We start from the raw sequence: 19,894 nt of genomic DNA on the forward strand, positions 1-19,894 counted from the left end.
ACAATTGTAAGGCCTTTCTCTGACACTGCCTGGTATAGAGGTCCTGGATGGCAGGAGCTTGGCCCCGGTGATGTACTGGGCCATACGCACTACCCTCTGTAGTGCCTTGTGGTCGGAGGCCGAGCAGTTGCCATACCAGGCAGTGATGCAACCAGTCAGGATGCTCTCGATGGTGCAGCTATATAGAACATTTTGAGGATCTGAGGAACTATGCCAAATCTTTTCAGTCTCCTGAGGGGGAATAGGTTTTGTCGTGCCCTCTTCACGACTGTCTTGGTGTGCTTGGACCATGTTAGTTTGTTGGTGATGTGGACGCCATACAGTTGAAATTGGAAGTTTACATACACCTTAGCCAAATACATTTAAACTCAGTTTTTCACAATTCCTGAATTAATCCTAGTAAAAATTCCCTGTCTTATGTCAGTAAGGGAATAACCCCCTGAAATGGATGAAAATGAATGGGATCTTATTGGCACCGTACGAAACATATACACGATGTACAATACCACTCATTTGGATGCGGTTTCATTCAAAACATATTGCAAATGCCAAGTGTCACACAGCAAAAATCCAATAGATGGTGAGCGTGCTCCACCGTAAATGTTCATATTGCAAATGCACATCAAGTCAAGACCCAAGGGTCAAATTTAGAAAATGTGAAAAAATGTATCACCCTCTTAAAGTGCTTTCTGGACCGAATTCTTTCCATTATTTGTCAATTATACATGTATAAGATCTGTATGAACATAATTTTGTCATATTTTGTCATAATTTTTTTTTACATGTCCATAAGGCATATGTTTTGTCCATTTGCAATATGATTTCATAGGAAGTCAAAAGTTGAAGTCAAAAGTCAGTGAACCATTGCCAAATGGAAACAGTAGTCTGGCTTTTTTATGGTGGTTTTGGAGCAGTGGCTTCTTCCTTGCTGAGCGGCTTTTCAGGTTATGTCGCTATAGGACTCGTTTTACTGTGGATATAGATACTTTGGTACCTGTATCCTCCAGCACCTTCACAAGGACCTTCGCTGTTGTTCTGGGATTGACTTGCACTTTTCGCACCAAAGTACGCTCATCTCTAGGAGACAGAACGCGTCTCCTTCCTGAGCGGTATGACGGCTGTGTGGTCCCATGGTGTTTGTACTTGCGTACTATTGTTTGTACAGATGAACGTGGTATCGTTAGGCGTTTGGAAATTGCTCCCAAGGATGAACCAGACTTGTGGTGGTCCACTATTTTTTTTCCTGAGGTCTTGGCTGATTTCTTTAGATTTTCCCATGATGTCAAGCGAAGAAGCACTGAGTTTGAAGGTAGGCCTTGAAATACATCCACAGGTACACCTCCAATTGACTCAAATGATGTCAATTAGCCTATCAGAAGCTTCTAAAGCCATGACATCATTTTCTGGAATTTTCCAATCTGTTTAAAGGCACAATCAACTTAGTGTTTGTAAACTTCTGACCAACTGGAATTGTGACAGTGAAATAATCTGTCTGTAAACAATTGTTGGAAAAATGACTTGTGTCATGCACAAAGTAGATGTCCTATCCGACTTGCCAAAACTATAGTTTGATAACAAGAAATTTGTGTAGTGGTTGAAAAACGAGCTTTAATGACTAACCTAAGTCTATGTAAACTTCCGACTTCAACTATAACACACACGCAGGCTCATATAGAAACCTATAGATTCACCCTCCCTCCCTTCTATTCCTCCAATCTCTGATGGCCTAAGCACAGACTCTAAGCTCTCTGGCCAGGCAGCAGAGCGTGACAGGAGATTAGAACCCAAAGGTCTGTTTTGTGGTTGCTGCGTGTATCCTGGCCGTGGACACTCCATGTGACCAGCGCTCGCCTCTATACGCTCGCCAGGGCGAATGAATCACTCCTATTGTTGTTGTTTACTGTTAAGGTCTAGCAGTCTGTTATGCCTTAGATTGGGCAATTCTCTCTGTTAGAAACTCTGATTTCTGTGGTTATGTCCCAAATGGCACCCGATTCCCTATGGAGTGCACTATATTTGAATTGAGTTGTTCCCTGGTCCCTGGTCAAAAGTTGTGCATAATAGGGAATAGGGTGCCGTTAGGGACACATTCTGTTTAATATCCTAACACCACCTATCACGTTACCTCTGTTTCTACTGCTGGGAAAATCTACTGCTTTCTTTCTGCTCTCAATCTCTCATCTCTGGGTAGCTGTACTCACAGTAGCAGTCATTTGCCATCGATTTCCAACAACTTGATTTGATTGTCTATTAATAATGTGTTTTTTCTTTCTTTATTTCTTCTTGCCTTTTCTCTTGAAGGTCTTGTTTGAGCCCAGATCTACCAAGCACTGGTAAGTTACTTTTGAACTTTTTCTCCATTGGTAAAAGGAAAAAATAATTTGTAGATAACTTTGAACAGGTACATGCCATCGAATAAATGTAATATGTTTGCGTTCAGCTAAAGAACATGTCTGTCATTTTTGTTTTAATGATTCCCATTAATGAGAAAAGCTTAATGATGCAAGGCTTATCATTAAACGTAAACTACATGACCAAAAGTATGTGGAAATGTGCTCATCGAAAATCTCATTCCAAAATCATGGGCATTAATATGGAGTTGTTTGCCCTTTTGCTAATATAACAGCCTCTACTCTTCTTTGAAGGCTTTCCACTAGATGTTGGAACATTGCTGCAGGGACTTGCTTTAATTTAGCCACAAGTGTTAGTGAGGTCGGACACTGATATTGTGCGATTAGGCCTGGCTCGCAGTCGGCGTTCCAATTCATCCCAAAGGTATTAGATGTGGTTGAGGTCAGGTCTCTGTGTAGGCCAGTCAAGTTCCACACCGATCTCGACAAACCAATTCTGTATGGATCTCACTTTGTGCACGGGATTATTGTCAAGCTGAAACAGAAAGTGCCTTCCCCAAACTTGCCACAAAGTTGAAAGCACAGAATCATCTAGAATGTCATTGTATGCTGTAGCATTAAGAGTTCCCTTCTGGAACTAAGGGGCCTAGCCCGAACCATGAAAAACAGTCCCAGACCATTATTCCTCCTCCACCAAACTTTAAAGTTGGCGCTATGCATTCAGGAAGGTAGTGTTCTCCTGACGTCCATCAAACTGCCAGATGGTGAAGCGAGATTCATCACTCCAGAGAATGCGTTTCAACTGCTCCAGAGTCCAATGGCGGCAAGCTTTATACCACTCCAGCTGACACTTGGCATTGTGCATGGTAATCTTAGGCTGTTTGGCCTGGGAAACCCATTTCATTAAGCACCTGACGAACAGTTCTTGCGCTGACGTTGCTTCCAGAGGCAGTTTGGAACTCGGTAGTGAGTTGCAACTGAGGACAGAGGATTTTTACGCGCTATGCACTTCAGTACTCAGTGGTCCCATTCTGTGAGCTTGTGTGTCCTACCACTTCGCAGCTGAGACGTTGTTGCTCTTAGACATTTTCACTTCACAATAACAACACTTACAGTTGACCGGGGCAGCTCTAGCAGGGCAGAAATTTGACTTGTTGGAAAGGTGACTTCCTATGACAGTGCCACATTGAAGTCACTGAGATCTTCAGATTGGGCCATTCTACTGTCAATGTTTGTCTATGGAGATTGCATGGCTGTGTGCTTGACGTTATACACCGGTCAGTAATTGGTGTGGCTGAAATAGCAGAATCCACTAATTCGAAGGGGTGTCCACATACTTGTGTGTATGATTCATAAAGGAGAAAGAAAAACATTTTAGTTATTATTGGTGCTCACAGTACAGTCGTGGCCAAAAGTTTTGAGAATGACACAAATATTAAGTTCCACGAAGTTTGCTGCTTCAGTGTCTTTAGATATTTTTGTCAGATGTTACTATGGAATACTGAAGTATAATTACAAGCATTTCATAAGTGTCAAAGGCTTTTATTGACAATTACATGAAGTTGATGCAAAGAGTCAATATTTGCAGTGTTGACCCTTCTTTTTCAAGACCTCTGCAATCTGCCCTGGTATGCTGTCAATTAACTTCTGGGCCACATCCTGACTGATGGCTGCCCATTCTTGCGTAATCAATGCTTGGAGTTTGTCAGAATTTGTGGGTTTTTGTTTGTCCACCCGCCTCTTGAGGATTGACCACAAGTTCTCAATGGGATTAAGGTCTGGGGAGTTTCCTGGCCATGGACCCAAAATATCGATGTTTTGTTCCCCGAGCCACTTAGTTATCACTTTTGCCTTATGGCAAGGTGCTCCATCACGCTGGAAAAGGCATTGTTCGTCACCAAACTGTTGCTGGATGGTTTGGAGAAGTTGTTCTCTGAGGATGTGTTGGTACCATTCTTTATTCATGGCTGTGTTCTTAGGCAAAATTGTGAGTGAGCCCACTCCCTTGGCTGAGAAGCAATCCCACACATGAATGGTCTCAGGATGCTTTACTGTTGGCATGACACAGGACTGATGGTAGCGCTCACCTTGTCTTCTCCAGACAAGCTTTTTTCCGGATGCCCCAAACCATCGGAAAGGGGATTCATCAGAGAAAATGACTTTACCCCAGTCCTCAGCAGTCCAATCCCTGTACCTTTTTCAGAATATCAGTCTGTCCCTGATGTTTTTCCTGGAGATAAGTGGCTTCTTTGCTGCCCTTCTTGACACCAGGTGATCCTCCAAAAGTCTTTGCCTCACTGTGCATGCAGATGCACTCACACCTGCCTGCTGCCTTTCATGAGCAAGCTCTGTACTGATGGTGCCCCAATCCCGCAGCTGAATCAACTTTAGGAGACGGTCCTGGCTTTTGCTGGACTTTCTTGGGTGCCCTGAAGCCTTCTTCACAACATATGAACCGCTCTCCTTGAAGTTCTTGATGATCCAATAAATGGTTGATTTAGGTGCAATCTTACTGGCAGCAATATCCTTGCCTGTGAAGCCCTTTTTGTGCAAAGCAATGATGACGGCACGTGTTTCCTTGCAGGTAACCATGGTTGACAGAGGAAGAACAATGATTCCAAGCACCACCCTCCTTTTGAAGGTTCCAGTCTGTTATTCGTACTCAATCAGCATGACAGAGTGATCTCCAGCCTTGTCCTCGTCAACACTCACACCTGTGTTAACGAGAGAATCACTGACATGATGTCAGCTGGTCCTTTTGTGGCAGGGATGAAATGCAGTGGAAATGTTTTTTTGTGGATTCAGTTCATTTGCTTGTTAAAGGGGGACTTTGCAATTAATTGCAATTAATCTGATCACTCTTCATAACATTCTGGAGTATATGTAAATTGCCATCATACAAACTGAGGCAGCAGACTTTGTGAAAATTAATATTTGTGTCATTCTCAACTGTACATAACACAGCTACGGTTCTACAGAGCATAGCACTATACATCCATCTGGTTCCTATAATTACACACACACACTCACACACATGGTTAGTACCCACCCTCAGTTAGTCAGTCAGCAGTGTAGCACTGCGTCAGCCAAAGGGGATGCTTCCAAAGTGATGTCCTGTGGTGTTTCTCTTTTGTGTCCAAAATGGCACCCTATTCCATTTATAGTGCACTACTTTTGACCAAAGGCCTTTTGGCCCTGGTCAAATGTACTGCACTACATAGGGAATAACCCTCTCAGATCACACCTGTATGCAGTGTTTCCCCTAGGAATGTTTTCAGCAGGGGTGGCGGTGGGGCTGGGGGGTTATGGTGGTGCTAGTTGTTCATAGATGTATTTTCTTACGCATTTTTTTTCTCAACCACAATACTACCTACCTAATGTTTTTAGAAAATGCTGCTAAGTTATTGAACATTAAATACAGAAATCTAATTTACGTTACAGCTGTGAGTCTTTCTGGTGAAAACTGTAACTTGGCCACTCAGGAACATACTGTCTTTTTGGTAAGCAACTCCAGTGTAGATTGGCCTTGTGTTTTAGGTTATTGTCCTGCTGAAAGGTGAATTCATCTCCCAGTGTCTGGTGGAAAGCAATTTGCCTGCTTAGCTCCATCCCATTTATTTTGTATCCAGAAAAACTCCCCTTTTCTTAACGATTACTAGCATTCCCTTTATTTTCAGGACAAAAAGTGAATTGCTTTGCCAATTATTTTAATTTAGTGCTATTTTTGGGAATATTTGTATTCTGTACAGGCTTCCATCTTTTCACTCTGTCAATTAGGTGCTGGGTAGACCAGTGCTGGGTAGATCTGGGCTCAAATCAAGTTTTATTGGTCACATACACATGGTTAGCAGATGTTATTGTGAGTGTGCGTCTAGATCCGACAGTTAGCAGATGTTATTGTGAAATGTTTGTGCTTCTAGATCCGACAGTGCATCAGTATCTATCAGGTAATATTTAACAATTCCACAACAAAACGTAATATCTAACAAATTCCACAACAAAACCTGATACACACAATCTAGTAAAGGAATGGGATAGGAATATATAAATGTAAAATCTATGAATGAGCAGAGACGGAACGGCTAAAATGCAATAGATACTATATAGAACAGATAGCGTAGGATACAGTATATACATATGACATAAGTAATGCGAGATATGTAAACATTCTAAAAGTGGCATTATTAAAGTGACTCCTTTAAAGTGTTCCATTTATTAAAGTGGCCAATGATATCAAGTCTGTAGGTAGGCAGCCGCCTCTCTGTGCTATTGATGGCTGTTTAACAATCTGATGGCCTTGATATAGAAGCTGTTTTTCAATCTCTCTGTCCCAGCTTTGATGCACCTGTACTGAACTCACCTTCTGGATGGAAGCGGGGTGAACAGGCACTGGCTTGGGTGGTTATTGTCCTTGATTTATCTTTTTTTGTGACATCGGGTGTTGTAGGTGGAGGGCAGGTAGTTTGCCCCCGGTGATGCGTTGTGCAGACCGCACCACCACCTGGAGAGCACTGTGGTTGTTGCCGTACCAGGCGGTGATACAGCCTGACAGGATGCTCTTAATTGTGCACCTGTAAAAGTTAGAGGGGGTTTTCGGTGACAAGCCACACTTTTTTCAGCCTCCTGAGGTTGAAAAGGCGCTATTGCGCCTTCTTCGCCACACTATCTGTGTGCGTGGACCATTTCAGTTTGTCGGTGATATGTATGTACACTGAGGAACATAAAACTTTCCACCTTCTCCACTGCTGCCCAGTCGATGTGAATAGGGGGGTGCTCCCTTTGCTGTTTCCTGAAGTCCACAATAATTTATTTTGTTTTGCTGACATTGAGTGAGAGGTTATTTTCCTGAAACCACACTCCCTTACTGAGGGGATAACTACAATGTTTGTATTTGGCCATATTCCCAGTTGCCTTGCCATAATTAAATGCGATGGTACGTGCTTTCAGTTTTGCGCGAATGCTGCCATCAATCCATGGTTTCTAGTTAGGGAAGGTTTTAATAGTCACAGTGGGTACAACATCTCCTATACGCTTCCTTATAAACTCCTCACCGAGTCAGCGTATATGTCAATGATGTTCTCTGAGGCTACCTGGAACATATCCCAGCAATCTTGAAGCGTGGAATCCGATTGGTCAGACCAGCGTTGGATAGACCTAAGCACAGGCGCTCCCTGTTTTAGTTTCTGCCTATAGGAGGTGAGCAACAAGATGGAGTCAGATTTGCCAAAAGGAGGGCGGGGGAGGGCCTTGTATGCATCGCGGAAGTTAGAGTAGCAATGGTCGAGCGTGTTACTCGTTCGTGTACTGCAAATAATACGCTGATAGAATTTAGGATATAAGGTTTCCAGTTTGAAGTTCCTTGATGGTCATCTTGGTATCCACTTGTGAGGGGATATACAGCTCTGACAATAACCAAGGAGAGTTATCTTGGGAGATAATTCAGTCGGCATTTGATTGTGAGGAATTCTAGGTCAGGTGAACAAAAGGACTTGAGTTCCTGTATGTTGTTACAATTACACCATGAGTCGTTAATCTTGAAACATACACCTCCGCCCTTCTTCTTACCGGTTTATTTCTGTCGGCGCGATGCACTGAAAATCCCGTTGGCTGTACTGACTCAGACATCATGTCCCCAGCTAGCCATGTTTCTGTGAAACAGAGTATGTTACAATCCCGGATATCTCTTTGGAAAGCAACTCTTGCCCTGATTTCGTCGACTTTGTTAACTAGGGACTGGACATTAGCGAGTAATATACTCGGAAGCGGTGGGTGGTGTGCGCACATCCGCGGCGTCGTTGTTTTCGGTCGGCCTCTGGAATCAGTTCAAATGCCCTGGGAGGTGCAGACAAAGGATCCGCTTTGCGAAAGTCGTAATTCCACTTTGACTATATGGGGTATTGTTTGTAGGCCAGTAACAGAAAATCTACATTTAATCCATTTTAAATTCAGGATGTAAAACAACAAAATGTGAAAAAGGTAAAGGGGTGTGAATACTTTCTGAAGGCACTTTATATTAAAAGAAATGGTGGGCCACTGCTGCTAAATTAATATAGGGGAAACACTATGTATGTCTGGCTCTGTCTCCCAGACACACTCACACCACATGGAAGTCTCGCTTGTCTTTGTTCTATAGACATTACAGATGGTGACCATCATAATGATTATAAACCTTTTGGCCTGTAGTACTCCACAGCACAAGCTGTGAGATCTAACTCAATTTGCAGCCATTGGACTGGCTTTTAATACTTACTTCACTACCGGTGGAACACACTAAATAGGTTTTAAAGGATTCAAGCATGCTGTTTTATTATGGGAATTGGTTTTCAAGATTCTCAGACTCTCGCTCCATTTGAGACACTTGGAATTTTCCTTGTGATATTAATCTTGCTCTCTCTCTCTCTCTCTCTCTTCCTTCCCCTCTATCTCCCTTTTTTTGCCTCTCTCTCTGTCTCTCTCTAGCCGATGAAGAGAAATTGGATGAGCGGGCCAAGCTGAGTGTTGCAGCCAAGCGTTCTCTCTTCAGGGTACGAAAGGACACGATGTTGCTTTGGTGTTTTCTCTCACCTGTGTTTACCTTGCTTGGATGTAGCAATGACTGGACATGGCCTTTTTAGATGTACGCACATGCACACACGCGCACGTACACACACGCAGCAATGCACACACGCCTGCCCGTACGCATGCACACAAATGCACGCAGCATTCCTCCTCTGACTCAGTTACTCCACACATTGATGTGAGCTGAGCAGCTGACTCTAAGCTGGTGTTGGGCATGACACAGACGGACAGAGAGAAGTCATAGTAGCTAATGAAGTCATAGTAATGACATAGCATTTCAAGTAATAACTCCATTGCTGTCATTGGCATGATAATTCCAATTAGGAGTTGGCAAGAGAGCAGATACAGACTGGCACTCAAGCTAGGTCAAGCATGGCGATCATGTGCTTTCTTGTATCAATCTGTCTCTTGCTAACGTCTTGTGCTACATCAAGATTAACTCTTTCCTCATATCATAAGACAAAGTCCACTCTCTATGCAAATGCCTCATTGTTAAGGTTTACAATATCAAACCTTGCAACAGCCATTTCTTACCTTATTTTGGTTGGGTACTTGGGTAACTCCAGTCTCTGGTTAACTGAACATATTTCTCTAGTTGATGTATTTGAATAAATGTATTTTCTATTGGATTATCTAAAACCAACGGATTTCTCTATTCTCTTACTCTTTTCTATTGAAGTATCAATCTATTCCCTTAAAACAGAGTTTGAGCTTTGAATTGGTTTGAAAACATGGAAGATGACTCTGGTCTCCCTGCATGGCCTCCCCAGGAGTTGGAGAGGAACACGAATGGGGGCTCCCCAAAACCCCCATCACGGAACGTGGCCATGGAGAGGCGACTGAGACGCACCCAGGACCGCTCCCATACCCAGCCAGTCACTACTGAGGAGGTGGTCATTGCTGCCACGTAAGTCCCAACTATACCTGCCTTTCCATTCCTCCATCTGCTTTGCGCTCGCTCTCTCCTAACCCAGAAACTAACCTAATTAGACTGCTCCCAAATCTGTTTGTGCCGTCTTGCTAACTCCTATGGTCAGAGTTGGCGAGACGGCACAAGCGGATCTGGTACCAGGTTATAACCTAACCACGACAGCTACAGTACACTGGTTGAATGTACCGTTGGTTGTTTACTGGCTCCATCATCATGAAGGAGATATTGTTGATGGAAGCTGACTAGCATTTGGTCCGAACAGAGTATTTGTCTGTGTGTAATTATATTAACCTTTGCTGAAATTTCAACCATCAATCTGTTCTCACAAGGTCAGGAGGGGTGTTTGGATATTTGGCACCCCCTTGTGTATTTTGAGGGAACAACTTGCATGTACAATCTGTTGCATATATTACTCTATTTTCTCTTTTCTCTACACGTTATGCTGTTATACCATTGTCAATTTTGTGGTATCCAGGATCTCCTACAACCTCTCAAATGATGGAGCATAGAAATTGTGCTTTGTCAACCAGCCAATACAATGATACTGTATTTGTCCACACAGTAGGCTATGCACTGGACTGTACACCCTTTATGTCTGTGTAGCATGGCCCTGGCCTGCATGAACTAGCCTGCCTTTCTGTTAATTTTCTTCCCCCCCCCATCTCCCTATCTGTGTGTAATTCCTCCTCCCAGCCTGCATGCGTCCTCACAGGAGAGTGCTGCAGCCAGGGAGCAGGCCAGCCAGGCCCATAATGCCCTAGAGGTCCAGAGGGAGGCACAGCGAACCTCCTCCAAGCTCTTCCAGAACCAGCCCCAGGCCCAGAATCATGTATGTATTCATGAACTATGTATATTGTTTTAATATGTTTATAATCTGGTGTATGTATCATCATCAGTATGCCATCCTATCCTGCCTTCCAGCCAGAACATACATTTTTAAAAGTTTGTGTTTTCTCTTCGATGGTTTTAAATGCATTGTATCGACGTGTCAAGTAAATCAAATCAAAAACCCAGCAGGGCCAGGGGGACGCAGAGCCGGATCTGTCCACCTTAAGCTTGGCAGAGAAGATGTCTCTGTTCAACAGACTGGCCCAGCCAGCCACCAGGGTGATCCGCACCAGGCCTGATAGTAGGGAGCGCAGGGCCAACGCCCGTTACCAGACCCAGCCCATCACCCTGGGAGACCTGGAGCAGGTAGGGAGACAATAGAGCAGATATTATAGGAGGGGTTCTGACTGTATTCGTGTGTGACGTGGTCATCGTAGTGATTGTTGCTGTAATCGTATACTATCTATAACCCTTCTTATATAGTGTTGTCCCTTATCTAGTTCAACATTGATTCAAGCCTCTTATCCCCTTATTGACTTTCAACATCACCCATTGTGTGTTTAAATACCATTTCATAGAAATGACACACTCACAAACACACACCGTTTTCCTAAGTGTGTGAGACTGTGTGTGTATTCTCTGGTCCAGGAGCCCTCAGACACTGACCTCTGTGATGAGCAGGAGCTAGGTGATGGGTGCCAGTGTGACATCACACAAGTAAGGCTCTACCCACGGCATGGTGGCCAGGGAGTGGAGGCTGATGCAACTGGAGCTAGGCTTAGCTCTTGGCAACACCAGCTTTGTCCGTATGTGCGTGACCAAAATTAAAAGATCAGATTCATTAGTAAACATACATTTTTTGCTTTTGTTAGTTCTGTGAGTAAAATAGCAACAGCATACAATTACTTAGAAAATCTATGGATTAATTGCTGATGCTCTTCTAATAAATCTGAGGCTGCTTCATTTGAAAGTGAAATACAGCATCATCTCGTGCCGTAGCAGCTTTTGAAGAAAGCCTGATTTAATTAGAGCACAAGACACACAAGTGCTATCTCCCTGATTGGCCTGTGATGTCAATTAAGAGATTGTTGTGTGATGATGTGCGGACGAAGGCTGGGCATGGTTTCTCCCAAATGGCCCTCTATTCCCAATATAGTGCACCACACAGGAGGATGGTGGCACCTTAATTGGGGAGGACGGGCTGGTGATAATGGCTGGAGCGGAATTAGTGGAATGGTATCACATTTATGGTTTACATGTAGTTGATGCCATTCCATTTACTCCGTTCTGGACATCATTATGAGCCGTCCTCTCCTCAGCAGCCTCCACTGTTGCACTATTTTGGGCCCTGTCCAAAGTAGTGCACTAAATGGGGAATAGGGTGCCATTTGGGGTGCAGATGTTATTTCACTGAGCTGCTCTTTGGCATAAACAGACCCTCTGTGGGAGAGGAGAGGAAAAGGGAAGAGAATAAAAAGATGCTCCCTTGTTCATTCTCTGAATGGAGGGATGGACTGAATGCAGTTTATGAGCCGATGTTGATCTCTCACCAGTCACTGTTAGAAACAAGGTTGTTGTGACTGAAAGAGAGGGACGAATAAAGGAATGGGCTTTTTGAGACTGTAGTTAGTGAGCCATACAGTATAGGGTTGACACAGACAGTAAAGTCTTAACATTATTCACTCCTAAATGGTGTCAACGTTTGAGTACAGCTTGTTCAGACAGCATTGAGATCTGCCTACTTTGCTCTCATAAAGAGTACAACACTGTAAATGTACAGTACATTGTTGAAATCTGAGCAGATTACCTCAGAGGAAATACATTAGTTAGTTTTCTGTTGTGTGTTGTAAAAGTAATTTCTAGGTTTGTCCTTCGACTTAATAGATGAGGAATGTCCTTTAACTTGATTCTGTTTATACCACAACAGGATATGGAAATTATGTAACAACAAAGACGAGATGATTCATAAAAGTGAATGACTTTAGATGTTAGCGTTCTTGATAAACATCAGAGAAATTGTCTTGTTTTTTTCTCAGTTGAAAAGTGACGTTTGTGGGTCAATCCTAAATGAATGGACGATTGTGTCAATGTCTACTGATTCAGTGTTATTATTAGAACATGATTCTGTGAATTGAGCGGGAGGGAGAGTGTGTGTGTGTGGCTGAACTCATCCTTTGCTTCACAGACTGTTGCAGCAGCTGCGTCGCATTCATAAGTGCACACCGTAGCAAAACGTTTTGTAACCCAAAACATAAACAAGTCACAACCTTTTTCGGTCAGTTTGCTTCTGTTCGGTGCCCAGTGAATATGACCCTGGACTCATTGTGCTTTGTGGTTGTCAGGGGGTGGGGGGACATGACTGGTTGGGCATGACTTTGTGACGTGGACCGTGATTGGCTAGGCAAACTGCAGTCCTTTTGATCCACACAGGAAGTGCAGTGGGTCAGCCTGTGATTAGTCAGCTTTATCTAGAGTTCCATTGTTTGTTGGTTAGCCTGCTGCCTCACTATTACTGGGCAGATGGACTCATCTGCTGAGGGAGCTTCTTGTCCACTCTAGCTGACTTTGTTTTTTCTCTCGGCCTTTCTCATCCCACTCTCTTGTCTCTGTCATCACACTATTTTGTCTCTCTCATCCCACTCGCTTGTCTCTCTCTTCTCTCTCCCTCGCTCTCCCCCTTTTCCCTCGACCCAGATCCATAACGGGGCCAAGTTGGGCCAGCTATCCTCATCTGCCCTCAGACCTGGGGCCACGGTCTCCACAGACCACGCAGGGGACATCCACTTAGCCACTGGGGGTGGGGGTAGCCCAGCCGAGGCACCCAACCCTGGGTACTACGAAAGGTCCATCCCCCACCACCCTAGCCCTCCCACCCAGATCACAGAACCCTCCAATGCTGTCTGGAGGTCTGTGCCTGGCCCCCACCACCAAGCCTCTCTGGATCTCCAGGCGCACCAGGCTGACACAACCACCATCCTCCCCCAGGGAGAGGAGGGCGATCTGTGGGGAGGGAAGAGAGAGCTGCCCTCTCCGGAGGGAGGTGTCAGAAAGGCCCCCATGCCCCAGCCTCAGGCCTGGTCTGGTGGGAGGGAGTGGGAGGAGGAGCAGTGTTTGGCCAGGATGGGTGGTGGTGAGGGAGTGGAGCCCCAGCGTGTGTTGAAGGGGTCAGAGAGTGGTGGTGGTGGTCTCCACCAGGACCACAGGCAGCACCAGGAGCAGAGGGGCTATCTGAGACAGTCATCATTAGACCTCCAGGACCCAGACAGACACAGGTCAAAGGTCATCAGCACTGGTAAGCAGAAGCTATTCTGAAAATATAGTTTACCAAGCTACCAATTACTTCACACTGGAATAAGTAAGCTACACTGAAGCTAGCCTTAAGGAAAATATAGTGATAAATTATCATATCGAAATGTCATAGAGTACAAATTGCGAGAACAGATCACTCTGCAGTCAGATGTTAACAGAATGTGTAGTTTAGCCTATTAAACACAAAAACTATGTTTCAAGTGAGAATACTGGCAGGTCTGGTGCCGACAAAGAAAGGAAAGTCTTGCACACCCATATTATCGTTTATTTTTGCAGAACAAGTAGTGTGTAGTTCCAATAGTTGGCTACATCGCTACATAGCAAAAAAGTAATTAACTACTGAAAACACTAACAAGATTTAAGTTTAGTTCAACTACCAACAAAAATGTAGTTAAATGACATGTAGTTCACTACTCCCCAGCAATGCTGGTAAGACAAGCTTCCAGGGGCTGTGGTCTGACAGGGGGAAGGAGGGAGGAAGGGTTGTCTTTTCTGTTTGTCTTTCACTTTCTCTCACTCTGCCTCTCTTTCGCTCATGCTTTAAAAAATCCACATCAAATTCTTAGAAATTCTCCACTCTCTCTCACGCTTGCTCACACACACACACACACACATACAGTTGAAGTCGGAAGTTTTTCACAATTACTGACATTTAATCAGAGTAAAAATTCCCTGTCTTAGGTCAGTTAGGATCACCACTTTATTTTAAGAATGTGAAATGTCAGAATAATAGTAGAGAGAATGATATATTTCAGCTTTTATTTCTTTCATCACATTCCCAGTCGGTCAGAAGTTTACATACACTCAATTAGTATTTGGTAGCATTGCCTTTAAATTGTTTAACTGGTTCAGGTAGCCTTCCACAAGCTTCCCACAATAAGTTGGGTGAATTTTGGCCCATTCCTCCTGACAGAGCTGGTGTAACGGAGTCAGATATGTAGGCCTACTTGCTCGCACCCTCTTTTTCAGTTCTGCCCACAAATTTTCTATGGGATTCAGGTCAGGGCTTTGTGATGGCCACTCCAATACCTTGACTTTGTTGTCCTTAAGCCATTTTGCCACAACTTTGGAAGTATGCTTGGGGTCATTGTCCATTTGGAAGACCCATTTGCGACCAAGCTTTAACTTCCTGACTGATGTCTTGAGATGTTGCTTCAATATATCCACATAATTCTCCTTCCTCACGATGCCATCTATTTTGTGAAGTGCACAAGTCCCTCCGACAGCAAAGCACCCCCACAACATGATGCTGCCACCCCGTGCTTCACGGTTGGGATGGTGTTCTTCGGCTTGCAAGCCTCCCCCTTTTTCCTCCAAACATTACGATGGTCATTATGGCCCAACAGTTATATTTTTGTTCCATCAGACCAGAGGACATTTGTCCAAAAAGTACGATCTTTGTCCCCATGTGCAGTTGCAAACCGTAGTCTGGCTTTTTTATGGCGGTTTTGGAGCAGTGGCTTCTTCCTTGCTGAGCGGCCTTTCAGGTTATGTCGATATAGGACTAGTTTTACTGTGGATATAGATACTTTTGTACCTGGTTTCCTGCATCTTCACAAGGTCTTTTGCTGTTATTCTGGGATTGATTTGCAGTTTTCGCACCAAAGTACGTTCATCTCTAGAACGTGTCTCCTTCCTGAGCGGTATGATGGCTGCGTGGTCCCATGGTGTTTATACTTGCGTACTATTGTTTGTACAGATGAACATGGTACCTTCAGGTGTTTGGAAATTGCTCCCAAGGATGAACCAGACTAGTGGAGGTCTACAATTGTTTTCTGAGGTCTTGGCTGATTTCTTTAGATTTTTCCCCGTGATGTCACGCAAAGAGGCACTGAGTTTGAAGGTAGGCCTTGAAATACATCCACAAGTACACCTCCAATTGACTGAAATTATGTCAATTAGCCTATCAGAAGCTTCTAAAGCCATGACATCATTTTCTGGAATTTTCCAAGCTGTTTAAAGGCTCAGGCAACTTTGTATGTAAACTTCTGACCCACTGGAATAGTGATACAGTGAATTATAAGTGAAATCATTTTTCTGTAAACAATTGTTGGAAAAATGACTTGTGTCATGCACAAAGTAGATGTCCTTACCGACTTGCCAAAACTATAGTTTGTTAACAAGACATTTGTGGAGTGGTTGAAAAACGAGTTTTAATGACTCCAACCTAAGTGAATGTAAACTTCCGACTTCAACTGTACATGCATACATACAGTGCCTTCATAAAGTATTCACACCCTTTAACTTTTTCCATGTTGTTGTATTAAAAAGTGGGATTAAATTATCAAAGTGGAAGAATAATTATAACATTTGTAAACAAATATATCTTGATTAAAAAAGTATTCAACCCCCTGAGAATACATGTTTGAATCATCTTTGGCAGTGATTACAGCTGTGAGGCTTTCTGGATAAGTCTCTTTAAGAGCTTTCCCCACCTGGATTCTGCAACATTTGCCAATTTATTAATTTCTAAATTATGCAAATCTGTCAAGTTGGTTGTTGATCATTGCTAGGCAACCATTTTCAGGTCATGCCATAGATTTTCAAGCAGATTTAAGTTAAAACTGTAACACAGCCACTTGGGAACATTCACTGTCTTTGTAAGCAACTCCTGTGTAGATTCTGCTGTTTGTTTTAAGTTATTGTCCAGCTGAAAGCTGAACTCATCTCCCAGTGACTGGTTTACCTCCACTATGTTTATTTTTTATCCGTAAAAACTCCCCAGTCCTTAACGATTACAAGCGTACCCATAACATGATGCAGCCGCCACTATGCTTGAAAATATGGAGAGTGGTACTCAGTAATGTGTTGTATTGGATTTGCCCCAAACATAACACTTTGTATTCAGGACAAAAAGTGAATTCCTTTGCCCACATTATTTTTGCAGTATTACTCGAGTGCCTTGTTGCAACAGGATGCATGTTTTGGAATATTGTTTATCTGTACAGGCTTCCTTCTTTTCACTCTGTCAATTAGGTTAGTATTGTGGAGTAACTACAATGTTGTTGATGCATCCTCGGATTTTCTCTTATCACAGCCATTAAAACTCTAACTGTTTTAATGTCACCATTGGCCTCATGGTGAAATCCCTGAGCAGTTTCCTTCCTCTCCGAGTTAGGAAGAGCGCCTGTATCTGTGTAGTGACTGGGTGTATTGATACACCATCCTACGTGTAAATTCTAACTTCACCATGCTCAATGGGATATTCAATGTCTGCTTTTTTTTCTTTTTTTTTACCCATTTACCAATAGGTTCCCTTCTTTGCGAAAAATCTCCCTGGTCTTTGCGGTTGAATCTGTGTTTGAAATTCACTGCTCGATTTAGGGACCTTACAGATAATTTGTGTGGTACAGAGATGAGGTAGTCATAAAAAAAATTATGTTAAACACTGTTATTGCACACAGAGTGAGTCCATCCAACGTATTTTGTGACTTGTTAAGCAAATGTTTACTCCTTAACTTGGTTAGGCTTCCCATAACACAGGGGTTGAATACTTATTGACTCAATACATTTTACCTTAATTTGTAAAAAATAATAATAATAATAATTCCACTTTGACATTATGGTGTATTGTGTATAGGCCAGCTACATAATCTAAATGTAACCCGTTTTAAATTCAGACTGTAACACAACAAAACTTCAAAAGGTCAAAGAGTGAGGGAGGAAGGGTTGTTTCGGTCTCTGGACATAAACCCCATTGAAAACCTATGGTTTGAATTGAAGAGGGCAATCCATAAGCACAAACGAAGGATATCAAGGATCTGGAAAGATTCTGTATAGAGTAATGGTCTAACATCTCTCCCAACGTGTTCTCCAATCTCATCATTATTTTGTGAAAGAGGCTCGGTGTCTTTATCCTCGTAATGGGAGGGTGCTGTATTGAAAACAGGGGTGCCAATCATTTTAACCCCAACGTTTTTTAGATTTGTTTTTATTACTTAAACACAATCTATTTCTCTGAGCAATTGTATTAGTATAATTTAAAAATTTTTTCAGCATACAATATACCTCAGTATTTGTTTTATTTATTTTATACAGTCTTTTTTGCTCCTCTTTGTCAGTGGTGCCAATAATTCTAATCATCGCTTGGCTGTGTGTTTGTGGGAGAGTTATGGAATGATTTCCGATGCCGACCATCTGACAGATCACATTAGCTCAATCAAATTCATTTATTTCCCCCTTGGTACACCCACTATGGCTCCTGTTGTAAAGTAAATCCATGTAGACTACTCACAAAAAACATCAACATAGCCAATGCTACGACACAGTGTAAACTTAAGTGTTAAGCTGCAGATATACCAGAGATGCTGTATCTCTCTCATCAAAAAAAAAACTTCCTGTGTTGTGTGTCTTTGAATTATGTTCACACGCAGTGTCTGTGGTTTTCAAGCTTTCCCTTATTTGACAATTCACTGTGGGCGCAGACTCTAGCAAGCTCTCCCCTGTTTTGTCTTGTCAGTCTGTATCAGCGTTTGGCTTTTCCCGCAGCCTGTTAGGGCACGGACCAGTCGAGAGCGAGAGACTCTCTTATGGTGTGGCTTCTGTAGGTGGAGGTTCGCTGTACACAACTAGAGTAGCAACAGGGCGGAGTGTTTTAACATTGTGAGAATGTTACGCTTTTCTACAGCTGTTTTAGAGATTTTTTTGTGTGTTTGCAAACATGATTGTGCTAGGGGAGCTCTCCTAACGCCTTCCTTTGTGTGTGCAGAGCTGCCAGACTCTAGTGTGTCCTCATCGAGAGCAGCAGAGCAGCTAAGGGGTGCATCTCTCTCTCCACACACACTGCTGCCTCAGGCTCGGGAGCTGGGCGGCGTGGACACACACACGGACGGCCGCAGTGGTCTGGGACACACACACAGCCTGGTCCAGTCAGAGCAAGAGGACATAGAGCTCTCAGAAGCCATGTCGGCTAGACAGATGTCCATCAAAGACAGGTGAGTTCCTTTTCTTTTTCTCATCAAAGAAACCCTGGTTGATTAGGGAAAGCCTTTTGTATGTAGGCAGTTGTCTCTAGACAGCTTGTTTTGCTTACCATCCTCCAGTTTCCCATTTCACAGGCATTAAACTGTTTTAAAGTCACCATTGGCCTCATGGTGAAATCCCTGAGCGGTTTCCTTCTTCTCCGGCAACTGAGTTAGGAAGGGCGCCTGTATCTTTGTAGTGACTGGGTGTTTTGATACATGATCCTAAGTGTAATTAATCATTTTTGGCAAGGCAGTTTTGGTCATTCTTTGTACAGTATGTGTGTGAGCATATGACATTCTCTGAATCATTGTCGGATTGGGCTGTGTTTTTGAATGCAGTGTAGTCCTGTTTGTTTCAGTCTGTCAGACGGGACAGCAACAGACACATGCATTATTTGAAGTGTTGTTGACTCATGTTGGATATTGACACTGACTCAGTCAGTATGTTTACGCTTTGTGGACTTTTTGATTTGCATGAGGTAAAAATTATAAGATGTATTGTTTTATTTTCTTGTTCTTATATTAGTATGTTCGATAGAGATGGGAGAGAGTTAGAGACTTACCTTGATTCTCATTGTGGAATGTGAGTTGCAAGAGAGATGGAAGGAAAGAGTGAGAGAGAAAGCGAGGCAGCACTGGGTGCGTTTTGACGTGAGTTAAAGGGATTTGTTTTGGGAGGTTGGTTGGTTGGTTGGTTGGTTGGTTGGTTGGTTGGTTGGTTGGTTAGAGCTGTCAGCACCCAAGGAGGAAGACAGCAGTGATGGTCGGCAGAAGAGGGAGAGAGAGCTGCTCAGCTCTAACCCCATCCCTCATCTCTCTGATAGGAAATTATACTGAACAAAAGTATAAATGCAACATGCAATAAATTCCTAGATTTTACTGAGTTGCAGTTCAATTCACATGAATTGGAAAACAGACCTAGATCGATTGGCCACAGATATCTTCTAAAAAAA

At 43.2% G+C, this 19,894-nt stretch overlaps 1 protein-coding gene across 5 annotated transcripts in view; it reads left to right on the forward strand.

The window, feature by feature from the left end:
• The window catches only part of LOC106590044 (supervillin), a 167,760-nt gene that overhangs the window by 86,114 nt on the left and 61,752 nt on the right, over window positions 1–19,894 (forward strand). For all 5 annotated transcript variants that reach the window (XM_045710631.1, XM_045710634.1, XM_045710635.1 and 2 more), the window contains 7 exons: window positions 2,302–2,333; window positions 8,811–8,875; window positions 9,680–9,816; window positions 10,534–10,669; window positions 10,855–11,034; window positions 13,363–13,960; window positions 18,686–18,911. In XM_045710631.1, the coding sequence (XP_045566587.1) occupies window positions 2,302–2,333; window positions 8,811–8,875; window positions 9,680–9,816; window positions 10,534–10,669; window positions 10,855–11,034; window positions 13,363–13,960; window positions 18,686–18,911 (1,374 nt within the window). The remainder of the gene's footprint in view (window positions 1–2,301; window positions 2,334–8,810; window positions 8,876–9,679; window positions 9,817–10,533; window positions 10,670–10,854; window positions 11,035–13,362; window positions 13,961–18,685; window positions 18,912–19,894) is intronic.

The sequence above is a fragment of the Salmo salar genome, chromosome ssa29, assembly GCF_905237065.1.
Source record: "Salmo salar chromosome ssa29, Ssal_v3.1, whole genome shotgun sequence".
Taxonomy (NCBI): domain Eukaryota; kingdom Metazoa; phylum Chordata; class Actinopteri; order Salmoniformes; family Salmonidae; genus Salmo; species Salmo salar.